This window comes from Prionailurus viverrinus, chromosome A3 (assembly GCF_022837055.1).
Source record: "Prionailurus viverrinus isolate Anna chromosome A3, UM_Priviv_1.0, whole genome shotgun sequence".
Taxonomy (NCBI): domain Eukaryota; kingdom Metazoa; phylum Chordata; class Mammalia; order Carnivora; family Felidae; genus Prionailurus; species Prionailurus viverrinus.
In genome coordinates, this window is record NC_062563.1 from 23,528,731 (window position 1) to 23,548,240 (window position 19,510).

General features: G+C 40.9%; 1 protein-coding gene across 9 annotated transcripts in view; it reads right to left on the reverse strand.

The window, feature by feature from the left end:
* The window catches only part of PHF20 (PHD finger protein 20), a 173,053-nt gene that overhangs the window by 90,659 nt on the left and 62,884 nt on the right, over positions 1-19,510 (reverse strand). For 3 of the 9 annotated variants that reach the window (XM_047853751.1, XM_047853750.1, XM_047853753.1), the window contains exons 3-4: positions 4,119-4,290; positions 2,069-2,153 (exon numbers count right to left, since the gene is read on the reverse strand). In XM_047853751.1, the coding sequence (XP_047709707.1) occupies positions 2,069-2,153; positions 4,119-4,290 (257 nt within the window). Of the gene's footprint in view, positions 1-2,068; positions 2,154-4,118; positions 4,291-7,028; positions 7,115-7,595; positions 7,638-19,510 lie in introns of those variants that run through there. The other 6 variants (XM_047853756.1, XM_047853754.1, XM_047853757.1 and 3 more) reach the window with 6 other exon arrangements.

The following is a 19,510-nucleotide window of genomic DNA, read 5'->3' on the forward strand; positions in this document are numbered from 1 at the left end:
GAGGGGTTGTGGGAGAGTGATGGGCTAAATGGGTAAGGGGCTTAAGGAATCTACTCCTGAAATCATTGTTGCACCATGAGCTAACTTTGATGTAAATTATAAAAAATGAATAAATTATGGGGCACCTGGGTGGCTCAGTCGGTTGAGCGGCCGACTTCGGCACAGGTCATGATCTCGCAGTCCGTGGGTTCGAGCCCCGCGTCGGGCTCTGTGCTGACAGCTCAGAGCCTGGAGCCTGTTTCAGATTCTGTGTCTCCCTCTCTCTGACCCTCCCCTGTTCATGCTCTGTCTCTCTCTCTCTCAAAAATAAATAAACGTTAAAAAAAAAAAATTTGGGGGGCGCCTGGGTGGCACAGTCGGTTAAGCGTCCGACTTCAGCCAGGTCACGATCTTGCGGCCCGTGAGTTCGAGCCCCGCGTCGGGCTCTGGGCTGATGGCTCAGAGCCTGGAGCCTGTTTCTGATTCTGTGTCTCCCTCTCTCTCTGCCCCTCCCCCGTTCATGCTCTGTCTCTCTGTCCCAAAAATAAATAAACGTTGAAAAAAAAAATTTTTTTTTTAAATTTTTTTTTTAAATAAAAAAAATTTTTTTTAAATGAATAAATTATAGAAAAAAAAGAAATTTAGGGAACGGGTGCCTGGGTGGCTCAGTTGGTTAAGCATCAGACTTTGGGCTCAGGTCATGACCTCGCCATCTGCAGCCTGCTTCAGATTCTGTCTCCCTCTCTCTCTCTGCTCCTCCCCTGCCTGTGCTCTCTCTCTCTCTCTCTCTCCCTCTATCTCCCTCTCTCTCTCTCTCCCAAAAATAAACAAACATTAAAAAAAGAAAGAAAGAAATTCAGGGAAACAAGGACTATTCAAAAAGGCTGAATCAACCATGAACTGGAGTAGTCAGTAACTGCTCAGACATCTTAAAAGATACAACCTTGTTTTGGAAGCCTGAGGCAAGAGGACTGTGCTTTCAGGATAACCTACATCTGGTAGCAGAATTGAATTAACCCACACTGGCCTAACAGCTGGGGGACGGGGGGGGGGGGGGCAGCGGGGGGAGGGAGTGAATAGAGCAGAAGAGAAACAGAAATTTCTGCTACATGCAAATATATGTTCGGTTTTTTTACCATTTCAACCCATTCTCAAACAAAACTTGATCAGCCCCAGGTCCAGCATTTAACAAGAGTGCTGAATGAATACCTGAAAAACTTCACTGAATAAAAAGTCAATCTGGCCATATAGCCACCACAAACAGCGGTACTAAGAGGTCATGGACATACCACAAACAACCTGATAGAAAATACTACAAAAAAAATGTATCACTCAGATCCAGAGTCTGTTCTCTCAGTGTCAGGATGCTGACCATACATATTATTTTCTTAACCATCCTCCTGCCTTTGTACTAGCAAAAACAGCCTCTCTGGGTCATGTTCCCAGTCTTGACTCCTCACGGGTTATAAACTTGGCAAAGGCATCCCAACTCGGTGCTCTAAATCCCAGGGCCCCAGTTTCAACTAGCAACTTTGATACTACAGACCACCTTCAATCACCTTGCATCCACAAAGCATTTTTTTTTAAGTAGGCTCCATGCCCAATGTGGAGCTTGAACTCATGACTGAGTTGAAGAGTCGCATGCTCTACTGACTGAGCCAGCCAGGTGCCCCTCACAAAGCATATTTTTAAGAAATGTTTATTAATGTTCACTTCATTTCTAGGCTATTTACAAATAAGTAAAAGGCATATTAAAGCTTATTTTTCATCTCTTAGGAACTCCCAGACAAGAACCTGCACACTTACCAGCAGAGGGACGGATGACCCATAATTATTTTACTGTTTTTTTAGAACCATAATTGTTTTAGAAAACAATTACTAGAATTTAGGAGGCAAAGAATCAAATTCCTCTTTTTAACCCCGATTTGTCTCCATTTATAATTTCTTCCTAATTCCTGAGATAGTGGTTAACTTGAAGAGAGAGGATTCCTAGGCAATAAATACATACTCAAAATATACTATCAGACTCTAATATTACAAACTCCCCCCTACTTCATGAGTAAAAATAATTACAACTCAAATGCCTTACCATCCTTGTTAACAGCAGTGACTTTGGCTGGGTAAAAACGACAATCAGACCAGCAAGCAAGGACCTGCTCGTTTATTTGAAATTCCTACAAAACATTAAAAAAGACAAAAAAAAAAAACAAAAACAAAAACCTGTTACCAATCCAATTTCATAGGACACACACAGTACCAGATTTCATAAGAGAAGCTGGATTGACAATAGTGGGAAGGGGAGATGGCTACTGAGACAAGGCACTGGGAGTCAAAACAAAAGGGCTAGACACAAGACTTTTCCTATCCTAGGAGGTCTGGGCAAGCATAGCACAGCACTGATGATAGTCCCTGCTCTGTCCCTGAGCCCAGGACCACTAAAAACACACCCAGTATACAAGTTAGAAGGAGGGAAGCTACCTCATCTTTAGGGAAGCAGCATTCATGCCAACCACACTTTTAAAGGATCTTTTGCCAAAGGAAGCACCCATTCAACTTTAATATTTCATACTGTTTTTCCAGCAAACAGTTTGCATTAATACAGTTTATAGAATGAATATCGAGCAATCAAACTGAACAACATAAAACAATAAATGGCAGGGGCAGGGAGGAAGGGAGAGGAGTGGTAGAACAACACACACAGAAAACAAGAGTTCAAGTTTCCTGGCCAGGGCTAAAATGAAAAACAGAATCCAGGGCTGAGGCAGATCCAAAGGCAGCATGAGTTCTACAGATGTCTCAATGCTTGTTTAAAAAACTCAAAACTTGGGGCGCCTGGCTGGCTTAGTCGGTGGAACATGTGACTCCTGATCTCAGGGTTGTGAGTTCAAGCCCCATATTGGGTAGAGGGATTACTTAAAAAACTAAAATAAAATCTTTAAAAAATTCTTATAAATATTTAAAAAATTAAAACCTCAAAACTAATACTTCATCCTTCATTCTGAAATCAGTAAAAGCTCCAGGTATAGTGATAATAGGAAAAAGGAATATAGTCCAATTCCAAGTGTTTAAGACCTTTAAAAGACCTTGAAATGAGGCTCCACAGGGAATGATTGCTTAATAAATGGTCATACAACAAACCAGTTTAATAAATGATCTAAAATGGGGGGCGCCTGGGTGGCTCAGTTGGCTAAGCGTCTGACTCTTGATTTCAGCTCAGGTTATGATCTCCATTTCATGAGACTGAGCCCCCCACTGGGCTCCACACTGATAGCACAGAGCCGCTTGGGATTCTCTCCTTTCCTCTCTGCCTCTCTCCTGCTCACACCTCTCTTAGAAATAAACAAACATTTAAAAAAGGATATTTATGGGGCACCTGGGTGGCTCAGTCGGTTAAGCGTCCAACTTCAACTGAGGTCATAATCTCGCAGTTTGTGGGTTGGAGCCCTGTGTCGAGCTCTGTGCTGATAGCTCAGAACCTGGAGCCTGCTTCAGATTCTGTGTCTCCCTCTCTCTCTGCCCCTCCCCGACTTGCACATGTGGGGGGGGGGGGGGGTGCACGCGCGCTCTCTCACTCTCTCTCTCAAAAATGAATAAACATTAAAATATAATAATAATTTTAAAAAATAAATAAAAAATAAAAGATATTTATAAGGGCACCTGGGTGACTCAGTCAGTTAAGCATCCAACTTTAGCTCAGGTCATGATCTCACAGTCCATGAGGTCAAGCCGCGCACTGGGCTCTGTGCTGACAGCTCAGAGTCTGGAGCCTGATTTGGATTCTGTGTCTCCCTCCCTCTCTCTCTCTCTCAAAAATAAATAAACATTAAAAAAAATTTAGAGATATTTATAAATAAATAAATAATCAATCTAAAGGGATACAGTGGTGTAAAAGAAAGAGATAAGGTCCCCATGCATCCTCAATGTTTCTCTCAATGACCTGTCACATCAATCACATCATGGAGACAACTGACAACTAGGATTCTTCAAGAACCCCAGGTGCCATGGAGATCTCAGAGTTGTAACTACAGACCTAAATAAGGATTGGTCCCCAGCTGCTACTGACTTTCACACTGAACATCAAAGGCTGGAACATAAAATACCCAATGGCTGACCCAGCTCATTACAGATCTGATACTCACAGAAGATCCTTCTTCTTCATGTAAGCCCTCTTTCCTCAGCTGTATTTTCTCTAAAGGGCGTAAATAAGGACTGTCCCAGCAGAACCACTCATCATAACGATGGTTCCAACGCTTGAAATGGATGAGTACTTTTCCTTCTTCGTAGTCAATGTCTTCTATGTGAGCTGGATACCTGAGTCAGAAAAAAAAGTTAAATGCCTTTAATACCCACCCAAAATATCCAAAACAGTACTCTTCCAAACCTCTTCCCAAAGGACTAGATTACCAAAGCCTACCATGTAAAGGCTCGTGCAATTGTGTTAAATCACAAATTATGGAGGCTAACAGACTTGGGGTTCAAATCCCAATCTGGATATTCCTTAGTTTATGAACTATTAACCTGACCTTTCAGACCTGAGTTCTGTCATGTAGAGTGGAGGAAGGATACCCAGCACAGTGGGTTATAAGGCAAGTTATGGGGCGCCTGGGTGGTGCAGTCGGTTAAGCGTCCGACTTCAGCCAGGTCACGATCTCGCGGTCCGGGAGTTCGAGCCCCGCGTCAGGCTCTGGGCTGATGGCTCGGAGCCTGGAGCCTGTTTCCGATTCTGTGTCTCCCTCTCTCTCTGCCCCTCCCCCATTCATGCTCTGTCTCTCTCTGTCCCAAAAATAAATAAAAACGTTGAAAAAAAAAATTTTTTTTTAAAAAAATAATAAGGCAAGTTAAACAAGATGACATACACACAAGACCAAAACACAAAGGAGGCAGGAAGCAAACATTTAACTTGATTACACTTTACATATGCCAATAAATTAGAATGACCATGCAACCCAGATTGTATTAGATAGCTTCAATTTAAGAATTTTGTAATCCATATAGTAGCATACCATGCAGCTGTTAAAAAAAAAATTCTATGTTATGATATGGAAAGCTCTCTCAAGATGAACTATTAAATGAAAAGAACAAGGTGCAGGACATTGTGTATAGTAAACAACTGTTTATTTTCTTTAAGATGAAAAAGTATATTCATATATGTTTAACTATGCATAAAAATATCTTACATAAGAAACTAACAATGGTTACATAAAGAAGTACGGTCACTTCAAAAGATGGGCTCTTTCAATCTCCATTTCTTCTAGACTGAGAGTTGGAAAAACCAACTGCATTTCCCTGACTCCCCAACAATTGGCAGTCAAGGTCATGGAGACCTATGGGTTTAGAGGCAACTGTAGTGGCCAAACCCCAGGGCTCCAGTGAAGGAACTCTCAAACTTTCATGGAATGCAAATCATCAGAGGATCCTGTTGAAATGTAGATTTTGATTCAGCAGATGAAGTTAGGGCCTAAGAGCTTTAAACAATCTGGTGATACTGATGTACTGGTCTGCATAAGCAAGGATCTAATGTCTAGTTACCAGCTTCTTAAGTATCAAGCAGCAGTGTTGAGGGTGGTGGTGGCAGTGGGCCAATGGCAGCAGTAACTTCCTGACCTCCAGAACACAGCTCCGGGGTGGGTCCTTCAAATTGATACTTAAGGGCAGCAACCTTGAGTCCCACTCCTCCAACCCTTCCAACAATTTTCTAAGTACCCAATTTCTTGTGTTAAATCCTTTTGTGGTTAAAGTACCCAAAGTGGTTTTGTTTCCAGCACTGAAACCTAACTGACACAACAGGCGAACTGAGTATTGGGGGAGGGGAGGGGCAAAAGTGGGAGAGAGAATTTTTGTAGCATGCCTTTTAATATTTTTTTTTATTTTTCAACCATATTATTATACTGCTCATTCCAAAAATAAATGGTTAAAAATAAATAATATTGTTCCTTAAATACACTTGTATTAATCAGATTGCTATTCTAGATTGAGAAAGTTTAGATTCTACCTGCCTGCCTTATATCCAGCACCTAGTACCCCGCTATCCTAACAAACATGTGCTACCTAAATAAAACAGGCCTGCTTCCTTCTGTCTGAATACTATGTCCTCTTCAATCCTACACCAGTAACCTCTAAGGCAGTTTGTTTGCCGTTAACCTATCACAGTAGGTTGCAGACACTGGGCATTCAATAAATGTTCAGCAAATGAATTCTGCTCTCCCTAGTCTTCCCAAAGGTCAAGTGTCCTGTCAATTCTTCAGTCCCAAAGCTCCAGACTCCAGCTACCCATTCCAATTTCAGTCACTCTCCAAGTTCAGGCTCCCATCACTTCTTGTGGGTATTTTTCACACAGGACTGATAAAATTCTGAATGGTACTAAACATACATCAATTCCCCAAAAAATGTTAACAGAATAAACAGCCCTGAACCTAGTCTCCCTACTCTGATACAACTGACATACAGCTACTACAAACAGAAGATATCTTGACAGCAGACTAGCTAACTATACAATGTGATGAACTGTGTGATACAACTGTAAAAAACAAAAGCATTCCCTAAATCTATTCCTCTCCATAAAGCAGAGAGAAGGACATGGACATCTCAATCATATTCCTTTTGCCCTCTCATCTGTACAGCCTACCAGAGACTAGCGAGCCTCCCTAAAATAACACAAGCTGGCCTAACGCACTCCTATTCAAAAGCTCTTGCTTTAATGGTTTACTATATCTAGCAGTAGTTTTCAAACACAAGGCTTTGGACCAATGCATGGAATTAATTCCTCACAGAACTAAATTTATTTAATTTGCAGAACTTTTCTTTATACTAAAATCACATTCTTTCTAAATTTTTGGTGTGTAAATATACTTTTTAAATTAAAACAGTGGTAACTGTTGGTCTCTTAGTAATATTATGTAGCCATTAAAAAGAGTATGTCAGCCTTCTATGTACTGATTTTAAGAGATCTCTAAGAAAAGTGGGGAAAAAACCCAACAACTAAAGGTGCAAAGTGTACTGAATGCACTACCATTTATTTGGGAGAGGAGAGAGAGCCAATACATTCATACCTGTTTTTAAATGCGTGGGCTATCTCTGGAAGGATGATCAAGCAACCCGGTTTGCCTCTTGGGAAGGGAACTGGATAGTTAAGGAACTGGAGAGGAAGTATGAGACTTATTTTATTCAATATATATCTTTTTGTATGTTTTGAATGTTGTACCATGAGCATGTACCAACTATAAAGAGTATATAACTAGATACTTATTTTAAATATCCTTATTTGGCAAAATAAAAAGTGCAACCTCAGGACAAGTCCCAAATTATTTTGAATTTGGTCAGTACCTTCTAAAAGTCTGGTAAGTCCAGATCCACAGATTAACTCCAAATTCCTAGGCTAGCAACTCCAATGCACATGCTCGGGAGCCTGAAGAAGGTCTTCTAGGCCCTTGGCTACTCTAAAGCCCTTCCTTGCTCAAAAAACTTTACAGGGCACAGGCATCCTACTGTCTGCAGTACATAAACTACATAAACCTCACCAAGAGGATCAATAGTAACAACGGGGTCAACAAGGTTTCCTAAGGAGAAGGCAGTTTCCCCTACTTTTCTAAAGTGTGACAAGGATGAGAGGCACTCACTGAGAATGGGGAAACCCAACTGCATTTCAAAGAACAGCGAAGACTTGGTGGATCAAAATTGCTGGTTGCCTTGGAAACAGCTCAGCTTCATCAGTCAACAGAACTTTATTAAGTGACTTTGACCCGCCCAGTCAATTCCAGGTGTTGAAAGGAATTATAAGACGTTAAGTGTTTTGGCTCCTGTCCTTGAGGAGATTCAGACACATGAACCAATTAAGTTTTAACACTATTAAGTGAAACTACATGAAATTACTGATAATCAACTACTTTTTACCTACAAAACAGTAATTGTACTAGTGCAACCTAAATATCTGGATAACCACAGGGGGAGCTAGAGAAGATGTGACAAGGTTAACAAAAGAGAAGTTGTGAACAGACTATGTATAGACAGGAAAGAGGAGCAAGAATTTCCTGCTTCAACATGTAACTAACAGTCACTGATGAGACTCTAGTTTACAAAGTAACACTGCAGCTGGGAGTCACATTTCTAATGGAAATATTAGCCAGAAAGGAACAGATATTGAACACTAAACTGATAACAAAAGTTAGCTCTAGGGAAGGTCGAACAGGTATTAGAAATGGTCAAGAGACTTTGCTGGTAGTTTGAATTTTTACAAAGATTTAGTTACATAATACTTGTGCATATAAAAATAAATACCTTTAAATTAAAAGTTTTGAGTATTTAATGGGCAGATTATCAACCAACAGCTTTGTGGTTATTGGATTTATATGTATGCTGCTTGGCACATCCACAAAATAGAATATGATGCAGCTATAAAAGAAAAGACAGAAAGTGAGAAAACATACCCTATGAATTGATACAGAAAGATTTCCAAGACGTATTAACGTTAAAAAAGGCAAGCTACAGGGGGACCTGGGTGGCTCAATCGGTTAAGCCTCCAACTCTTGATTTCAGCCCAGGTCGTGATTTCATGGCTCATGGGATCTAGCCCCACAGAGCCTGCATGCTGATGGCACACTGCATGCTGATGGCAGCACAGAGCCTGCTTGGGATTCTCTCTCTTCCCCTCTATCTGTCCCTCTCCTGCTCAAATGCACATGCACTCTCTGGCTCTCAAAATCAAATTAAAAAAAAAAAAAAAAGGCAAGCTACTGAATAGTGCATATCTTATAATACTTTCTGTGTTACGTTGTGTATTTAAATAAAGAAACACTGGTAGGATGAACAGAAACTAATAAACTGGTTACCTATAGAGAACAGAGCAGGTATAGGATGAAAAAGTAGAAGCAGCACTCTCACTGTATACTTTCTTATTCTGTTTTGATTTCTGAACCTACTCAAACTCTCGCTAATGGATTATCAATTAATTGCCTTGCATTTCACAGGTAGACTACCATATCCTATCCAAATTATGATTATAATAATTTGTATATCAGTATAATACTGATACTACCATTTATTTTTCTTGCATTATGACACTGATTAGTGCTTCTAAGATGATGTTGAAAATTAGCAGATAGTTGGCATCCTTCTCTTTTAATGAAAATATCTCCAATGTTTCATCATTAAGTGTGAAGTCTGTAGAGTTTTCTAATTAATGCCTTTAATGTGAAGTTTTCCTCATACTTACTTACCAAGGATTCAAGAATAAATTTTGACCAGGGGCGCCTGGGTGGCACAGTCGGTTAAGCGTCCGACTTCAGCCAGGTCACGATCTCGCGGTCCGTGAGTTCGAGCCCCGCGTCAGGCTCTGGGCTGATGGCTCAGAGCCTGGAGCCTGTTTCCGATTCTGTGTCTCCCTCTTTCTCTGCCCCTCCCCCGTTCATGCTCTGTCTCTCTCTGTCCCAGAAATAAATAAACGTTGAAAAAAAAAATTTAAAAAAAAAAAAAAAAGAATAAATTTTGACCAAATGTCCATCAATGGATGAATGGATAAAGAAGATGTGGTATGTATGTATGTGTACACACACACACACACACACACACACACACACACACACACAAAACGCAGTATTACTCGGCAATCAAAAAGAATGAAATCTTGCCATTTGCAACTGCATTGATGAAACTAGAGTATTACGCTAAGAGAAATTAGTCAGAGGAAGACAAATATCATATGACTTCACTCATAAGAGGACTTTAAGATACAAAACAGATGAACATAAGAGAAGTGAAGCAAAAATAATATAAAAACAGGGAGGGGGACAAAACATAAGAGACTCTTAAATATGGAGAACAGAAGGTTACTGGAGGGGTTGTGGGAAGGAGGTGGGCTAAATGCGTAAGGGGCATTAAGGAATCTACTCCTGAAATCACTGTTGCACTATATGCTCACTAACTTGGATGTAAATTTAAAAAATAAATTTTTTAAAAAAGAATAAATTTTGAGACTTCTCAGTCTTTGTCAAGATGATTGTACAACTTTTCTCTTTTACTCTATGAATAAAATGAAATAACAGATTTCCTAAGTTTAAGTTATCATTACCCTATATAATAAATCATATTTGGTTGTGTGTGCCATTCATTTATAAGTGTCTATTGGGAGTTCTAGTATTTTACTGACAAGTTTTGTGTCTCTTTTATAAGTAGGACTTGTCCAAGTTTCCTTGTATTATGTCCTTCCTGCCCAATTTCAGGATTAGGCTATGCTAAGCTCAAAGAAAGGACTTGAAAGCTTGATTTCATTTTCTATGAAACTGCCTAGTCTGAGACTTTTTCACAAGACAATTCTTTATCGACCTTTTCCATCACTTCTATGGTTATTAATCTGGTCATGCTTTCTACCTCTTCTTGAGTTAATTTTGCCTAAGTAAGAGAGTTTGAAATGATCATCGGATATAATTGTTCAATAGTTTTCCTTTAAATTTTTTTTTTTAACGTTTATTTATTTTTGAGACAGAGAGGGACAGAGCATGAACGGGGGAGGGTCAGAGAGAGGGAGACACAGAATCTGAAACAGGATCCAGGCTCTGAGCAGTCAGCACAGAGCCCGACGCAGGGCTCGAACTCACATACTGCGAGATCGTGACCTGAGCCGAAGTCGGACGCTTAACCGACTGAGCCACCCAGGCGCCCCACAATAGTTTTCCTTTAAAGAAAAGGCTCAGAAGACTCAATAAAAACATTTCAGACTCAAGTCACAAACAGGATTTTTAATTTTTTTTTTAATGTTTATTTACTTTTGAGACAATGCAAGAGACAGAGTGCAAGCAGCAGAGGGGCAAACACAGAATCTGAAGCGGGCTCCAGGCTCTGAGCTATCAGCCCAGAGCCCGACGTGGGGCTCGAACTCACGAACCATGAGACCATGACCTGAGCCGAAGTTGGACGCTTAACTGACTGAGACACTCAGGCGCCCCACAAACAGGATTTTTAAATGGCAAATACGAACACTAGATGCTAAGCACTTTATAAGGCAGAAATTATGCCCTATCAATTCCATTATTCAACATACATTCCTAAATTTGTATTCTGAGACAAACAGCTAGGTTGTGGAGATACAAAATAGATGACCAAGCATTAGGGCTTCTATAGTGCCAAGGGCCCAAAAAGAGGTGTGGTGGGCTCCTCTGCCTCCCTACAAAGAGACCAAGAATATTCTTGATCTCTGGAAGGAAAAGAGTAAAGTAGTAATAAGCCTAGAATTATCTGGCCTACCTATACCTATACCCTATAACCAGAACCAGACAGTATTTCTTATACCATACTTGAGCTGGAGACTGAGTTTCTACATGCTCTCCCCTACCCCTCTTCTAAAGCACCTGAGTGGACCCTTCTTTTTTTGTAAGGATTTTTTATTTTTATGTAATCTACACCCAATGCTATGCATTCAATAAATGTTCATCAAATGTACTTTTTAAAAATATTTTATTTTTAAACAATCCACACTCAACACAGGGCTCGAACTCACAGCCCCAAGATCAAAAGTCACATGCTCCACCAACTGAGCCAGCCAGGTGCCCCCAAATGTACTTTTTAAAAAGATTTGACATGAATACCTAGAGCCACAAAACAGCAATAGGAATATACACACAGGGGCACCTGGGTGACTCAGTCAGTTGGACATCCGACTTCTGCACAGGTCATGATCTTCCAGTCCGTGGGTTTGAGCCCTGCATGGGGCTCTGTTGACAGCTCCGCCTGGAGCCTGCTTTGGATTCTGTGTCTCCCTTCCCCTGCTCTCTCTCTCTCTCTCTCTGTCTCTCTCTGACTCTGTCTCTCTCTCAAAAATTAATAAACATTTTTTAAAAAAGGAATATATACACAAAGCAAGGTGAATCATCAAAATAAACCAATGATATCCATGTTGCAAATGTCAAAAAGACAAACAGACCCCAGCATAACAACTGTCAAATTGGAGGGGATTTATGCACAAGTGCTATGATCACCATGACAAAATTAGTTACAAAATAGCTCTCTACCAAAGCCAAACAAATACTGAAAACGCATACTTATCTAGAATTCAACTTAGAAAAGACAGATAACATAAGTTTCATAGTAAATTAGGTTACTATGGTGACCTTATTTTAGGCAAGGGACATAACTATTCAGTAAGTCAACCAAGCCACAGAACACCAGTGTAGCCAAACAAATATAAAGGGACAAGGAAAATTGACCAAAAAAAAAGGGGAGGGAGGGACGGAAATTCATCAGTTAAACAGACATTTTCTGAATACCTACTCTGGGCCAGGAAGTATGCCAGGGTTTGGAAATACAGTGTCAAATATATGAAGATGTGTGATCATACCAGCTGGCAGAGGAAGACAGACTCTATGTTATAAAACACACTGGGCCTTTCATTTCCTCAGACATACCACATACCTTCCCATAACCAGTGTGCTCCTTTTACTTGAAACATTTCTCCCTGCCTACTCTTCCTAGGCAACAGCCTAACATTCCTACAGCATTGGAATCCCTAACTACCATATCTCAAGTAGCTCCCATCTCCTTCCAGTCTATGTCAGTTTCCCATTTGCTTCCTTCATAGCATTTACCCCAATGTATAATTATTTCATGTGTTTCTCCATTTACTTGCTTATGTTTATGGTCTAATTCCCTAAGAGACTACAGAAAACCATAAAGTATCTGTTTCGTAGTCACTACAGTATCCTCAGGGGAATAAACCTGTCTATACGCCGAAGTAATTATAATGAAGTGCAACAACAGAAGACTACTTAAGGTTAAGCATGGTGCAGAGGAGCAAAAGACCAGTTCTAGGACCAGAGGGAAATTAAGAGGCCAAGGAAGAAGGAGACAGGTCAATACAATGCTAGTGAAGAGGAGACACTCGATTTCAATTCTGAAAGATGAAGAGGCATTTTCCAGGTGATCAAGGAGGCAGTGAGGCTAGCGAGTATTTCTGGGTATAGTATGAGTAAATCAGCATAGGTACAGAGGAATGGAAGCACAAAAGAGGACAAAGTAGTGCAGAAAACTGAAAGTGACAAAGGAAACAGAAAACTATGCAGAGAGCTGCACAGGAACCATATGGATTCCATAGCTCTTGAAAGGACGGGCAGCTGGGCCGTAAGTGACTGTTTCCCAATAGCAGCCCATAGACCACAGGGTGCTGGTGAACAGAGTTAGTGGTCCACAAAAAGTCTCCATGAAGAATGTTTTGCTGTGCTTTTCCATAATCTAGACCATCTTTATCAGAGCTAACGTAGTAGCATTTTGCTCCAATGCTACCAAAAGTGGGATCCATAAATAGTATACAGGTCAGAGGCACCAGTCCTATTTTTGAGTTTGAGAAACACTGCTCTAAGCTAACAGATAAGTCAACCTACCCTAGAGCTCCACCAAGGTAAGGAGAGGACTCTGGGAGAGTGAAGCTCACACCAAATGAGAGAGAATAATGCCATGTACATGTCCAGAAAGGCAGAGAACAGTGCAGATCTAACACAGGGAGACAATATTTGGTTTGTCCACAGTAAATGACTTCAAATCCCGGAAGGCCTGCTGCTCAGTCCTATGAGTGAAATAAGCTGCCCAACCCTACACACTGTGCACATGCTTAAATTAGAGCAGCTAGACAGTGCTTGGCAGGAATCTATTTGGTCCCCCCACACACACACCAGAAATACAAACTGAAGAAAGATTACAGGGTGTGGGGGTAGGGGAGAGGACCAGAAAGGATAAAAATTTCCCTCTGAGTTCCCACTCTAACTGGTCAGCACTCACTAACATGGCTATTAATAACAGATGTGTGTCACTTACTGTGGGGGTTATAACTGCTATTACATAAGGTATCTCACTGGATCTTTACCACAATTTCATGAGCACTTAAGCAGTTGTCATTATCATTGCACGCATTTTACATATGTGTAAATTAAGACTCAAAACAGTGACTAGGAGGGGCGCCTGGGTGGCTTAGTTGGTTAAGCCAATAAATGTTTATTTATTTTTGAGAGAGAGAGAGCGAGCATGAATGGGGGAGGGGCAGAGAGAGAGGGAAACACAGAATCCAAGGCAGGCTCCAGGCTTTGAGCTGTCAGCACAGAGCCCAACATGACGCTTCAACTCACAAACTGAGAGATCATGACCTGAGCTGAGGTCAGATGTTTAACCACCGGAGCCACCCAGGCACCCCAGCATCCCCCTCTTGATCTCAGCTCAGGTCATGATGTCACAGTTTGTGAGTTCAAGCCCCGAGTTGGTCTGTGCTGACAGTGCAGAGCCTGCTTGGAATTCTGTCTCTCCCTCTCTCTTCTCCTCCCCTGCTCGCTCACTCTCTCCCTCTCTTTCAAAATAAGTAAGTAAACTTTTAAAAAAAGGAAAACAAAAGAGGGACTAGGAAGAGGTGTAACCAAGATCAGTATCCAGATCTTCCGACTAAGTCAGTGAGGACTTCTCTTAATTTGACTTCACATGTAAATATCCTTGCAGTGACACAGGTCCATAAAAATGTCTTTTGTCTTGGCCATCCAATAATCTACCTGATGGTTAGCTCAAAATTTGCCTAAACTTTCCTGCAGGGGTTCGGCATTCAGGCTGCTTCCAGATTCTTACTATATATATAAACAGCTTTCTGAGTGCTTTAGATGGCTCAATTAATTAAGCATCCAACTTTGGCTCAGGTCATGATCTCATGGTTTGTGAGTTCAAGCCTCCCATAGGGCTCCCTACTGTCAGCACAGAGCCCACTTCATATGCTCTCTCCCCCTCCCTCCCTGCCCCTCCCCCACTGGCATGCATGTGCACTTTCTCCCAAAACTAAATAAGCATTTAAAAATAAATAAATAATCACCCTTTCTGCAAATATACAGCACGCATTTACTTCAAGAATCAGAGTGTGCCTTTATTCTTGGCTCCGTGCACAACACCAGAAGCAAAAGAGTTCTATGCACAAAAGTAACATTCTAAGCCATCCCCAGCCTTTGCTGGAGAGAGGATGGAAATGGAAGTTGTATTTAGTGAAAAACAAAAGGCTGACTATTAAGCTGCAGAAAAACTGTACTGTTTTGGATGCCTTAACTCTTTCCCTACTTCTTCATCACTTCCATTAATCAACATCTGACACTTCTAACTCCGGAAGTGTCTTGAATTCATCTGCCCTCTCCATCCGAATCATTCCTCACCAGCAACAGTTGAACAGTCATTGCGTCCAGGCAACCTATGCCCCTCTATCAGCACTGGCAAAGGGCCTGATACAGTGACACTCAGTAAATATTTGGTAACTGAATAAACATCACTATTTTTCTGTTCCCAAGAAGAATCTATGTCTCTCTCTCTTGCTTAACATTTTCCTTTCTTCGCCCAATCTCCGAGCACTCCTGATGTGTTCCCTGGCCAGATTCTGAGAACACATATTTCTTGAGCCCTGAATACTTTTGCTCACATTGTTCCTTCTGCCTGCTCTCACCTTCACTCTCATCCTGGAAATCCTATCCTTTGATGTCACTTCCTTCCAACTCCCTGGCCCCTTCTCCCCCTCCATCAGACCTGCCTGGATAAACCCTAACCCTAGGTAAATCAGATTCTCCACATTCTCCACCCAGGCAGCTGATTAGGGCTAGAGAACTTACTCAACATGCTAATGGGTCTCATTTGAAATGCAACACCACCAAAGGTGGTCTCCTTGGATGTGAGGTAGGCAGTATGACTCAGTGTGGGGAAAAAGGGTCTTCTAAGATGCCCAAATATCTGTATCTTGATCTGGGTGGTGGTTATACACGTGTATCCATGTTTAAAGTTCATCAAGCTACACACTTAAGATCTGTGCACTCTAATATAAATTATACCTCAATAAAAAGTTTTTTTAAATGGAGTGCCTAGTTGGCTCAGTCAGTTGAGTGTGCAACTCTTTTTTTTTTTTTAATGTTTATTTATTTATTTTGAGACAGAGAGAACACAGGGGAGTGGCAGAGAGAGAGGGAGAGAGAGAATCCCAAGCAGGCTCCATGCGGACAGTGCAGAGCCCGATGCGGGGCTCGAACCCATGAACCACGGGGCTCGGACGCACAAACTGTGAGATCAATCCTGAGCTGAAATCTAGAGTCAGACGCTTAACCGACTTGAGCCACCCAGGTGCCTCTGGAGTGTGCAACTCTTGATTTCGGGGTTGTGAGTTTGAGCCCCATGTTGGGTACAGAGATTACTTAAAAAAATAAAATTTTTTAAAAAAATTTTAAAAAGAGTAGCATCTTTGCTCTTTTATTAATTCAATCAAAGTCTTACAACTGTAAACGACCATGAAAATTAGTATCAAAAGTTTTTTGGAGGCGCCTGGGTGGTTCAGTCAGTTAAGCATCCAACTTCAGCACAGGTTATGATCTCACTGTTTGTGGGTTTAAGCCCCGTATCAGGCTGTGCTGACAGCTCAGAGCCTGGAACCTGCTTCAGATTCTGTGTTTCCCTCTCTCTCTCTGCCTCTCCCCCACTTGTGCTCTCTCTGTCTCTCAAAAATAAATAAACGTTGAGAAGTTTTTTTTTTCAAAGTGTTGTTTTTTTTAATTCAGGAGTTGGGCACTTGGATGGCTCAGTCAGTTAAGCATCCGACTTTGGCTTAGGTCATGGTCTCACAGTTTGTGACTGCAAGCCCCACACTGGGTGAGCTCAAGCCCCACTTCAGGATTCTCATTCTCTCTCTCTATCTCTCTCTCTCTCCCTCTCTCTCTCTCTGCCCCTTGTGGGATTCTCTCTCTTTCTCCCTCTCTCTCTGTGCCTAGCTCACTCATGCTCTCTCTCTCAAAAAAAATAAAAAATAAAAATAAATAGAAATTCAGGGTTGAAGGGAAGAAAAAAATAGAAGTAAAAATAAAAGGAGGGAGTGGGAAAGAAAAAAAATTAAAAAATAAAAATCCAGGGCCTACCACTGGCTGCTGAGTGGAAAAGAGCCTCAGGAGGAAGCTCAGTACAGAAGGATGCAGGAGACCTGTTAGGTGGCTAGTGCCAAGGTCTAGAAGATCCATGATGGAAGCTTGAGGCCAGAGCATGAGGGTGGAGGTGGCAGCCAGTGTAAAAGTCAGGACAGATTCTGCAGGTGAATCTGACAGGATTAGCTGATGGAGTAGATGATGGAGTGAAGAAAAGAGCCAGGGAAACTCCAAGGGGATTCTAGACATTCTAGCTTGTTGAGCTGTTTAAAACTTGTTTAAAACTGTTTGAACTTGACTGTTTAAAAAAGGGAGCGGGCATCTGGGTGGCCCAGTGAGTTAAGCATCCAACTCGATCTCAGCTCAAGTCTTGATCTCACGGTTGTGGGATCGAGCCCTATACAGGGTTCCACACTGAGCATGGAACCTGCTTAAGATCCTCATTCTCTCTCTCTCTCTCTCTCTCTCTCTCTCTCACCCCCCCCCGCCCCTCTCCCCTACTTGAGCTCTCTCAAAAATAAAAAAATACAGATATTGTCTCTTACTCTAAGAATAATAATAATCCAGAGACTAGAACCAACAATTCCTCAGTAGCAATGAGCATACCTAGCACCCAAATCTCTGTATCTAATACCATTTTCCAATAAAAGGTACCAGAGGTCTTAGCTGATTCTAGGATTGAGACAGGAAATATACAAGATGAGCCCAGAATATTTTGTAGTGACAGAAATAAGGAAGTGTTACACACACACACACACACACACACACACACACACACACACACACAGCGATCATTGGAGTATGTCCAAAGAATACAAGAGGGGCACCAGGATGGCTCAGTCCATAGAGCATGCCACTCTTGATCTCAGGGTTGTAAAATTCAAGCTCCACATTAAGTACAGAGATTACTTCAAAATAAAATCTTAAAAAAAAAAACAAAAAAAGGACACAAGAGCCAACTGAAAGAGCTCCCAATACAACAAGAGCAACAAAATAAAGCAGTATTGGATTACAACACAAAGTGTAAAAGAAGTAGGAGTCCACACTGATATAAATAAAAGGTCATCAAAAACAAGTAAAATCTAGAAACTGACACAGCCAAAAGCAGCCTAAGGAGACAGGACTACTAAATGCAATGTTGTATCCAGGATGAGTTCTTGGAACAGAAAAAGGACATTAGGGGAAAAATAAGGAAGTATGAATAAAGTATGGACTTTAGTCAATAATAATATACCAATATTGGTTCATAAATTGTAACAAATGTACCTTACATTTCTGTATTATTAATGTACAAAGTTAAGAGTGGGGAATACTGGGTGTGTCATATATGGGAACACTCTGTATTATCTTCGGAATTTTTCTTAAATCTAAAACTATTCTAAAATAAAAAGCTGGGACGCTGACTGGCTGAGTCGGTGGAGCATACAACTCTAGATCTCAGGGTTGAGTGTGGGCTCCATGTTAGGCATAGAGACTGCTTAAAAATAAAGTCTTAAAAAACTAAAATAACATAAAAAGCTTACTGAAAAACTCCATGACCACCAACCTCCAGTGGGACTTTAGTGGCATTTGATGGCATCAGCAATCCTACCACATTTCTCATATCCAATCCCTCTTCACTCTCCTAAATGACATTTCATACCTAATATCTTCTTTCCTCAAACCCAAGCCCTCCTCCTTTTGATTTTCAACCTTAGCTGAGGATTTCCTTATTTCATTTAAAAAATAAAATCAATCAAAAAAAGAATCCCACTGCTGGTGGGAATGTAAAACAGCGCAACTGCTGTAGGGGAAAATTTGGCAATTCCTCAAAAGATTAAACAGGATAATTAGCATATGACCCAGCCATTCTATTCTTAGGTAGATACACAAGAAATATGAAAATATGTCTACATACAAACTCATACACAAATGTTCATAGCAGCATTATTCCTAATAACCAAATAGTGAAAACAACACAAACACTCATCAACTGATAAATGGATAAACAAAATATAGCATATCCCTATAATGGAATATTGTTACTCGCCCATCAAAAACAATGTTTATTGGGGTGCCTGGGTGGCTCAGTGTGTTAACCATCCAACTCTTAATTTCAGCTCAGGTCATGATCTCACAATTCGTGAGTTCGAGCCCTGCATAAGGCTCTGCACTGACACCTCAGACCTCAGAGTCTCCCTCTCTCTCTGCCCCCACCCCCATCTGCTCTCCTATCTCTCTCTCAAATAAACTTAAAAAAAATGTTGATATATGCTACGACAAAAATGATTCTTGAAAAAAAATTTAATTTTAAAAAAAGAAACTATACTAAGTGAAAGAAGCCAGTCACAAAGAAAAACACTGTATGATTCAGTTTCTGAGCAAATGCCCAGAATAGACAAATCTATAGAGACAGAAAGTATATTAGTAATTGCCTAGGGCTGGGGCAAGCTGAGGGGAAAAAGGAATGACTGCTAATGCATACAGGGTTTCTTTTCGGGGTGACAAAAATATTCTGAAATTAGAGTAGCAACAATTGTACAACTTTGTGAATATGCTACAAACCACTGATTTGTATGGTTTAAAAGAGTAAATTTATGGTATATAAATTATAACTCAATTTAGAAAAATAAAAAAGGGAAACAAAAGAATCCCACCAA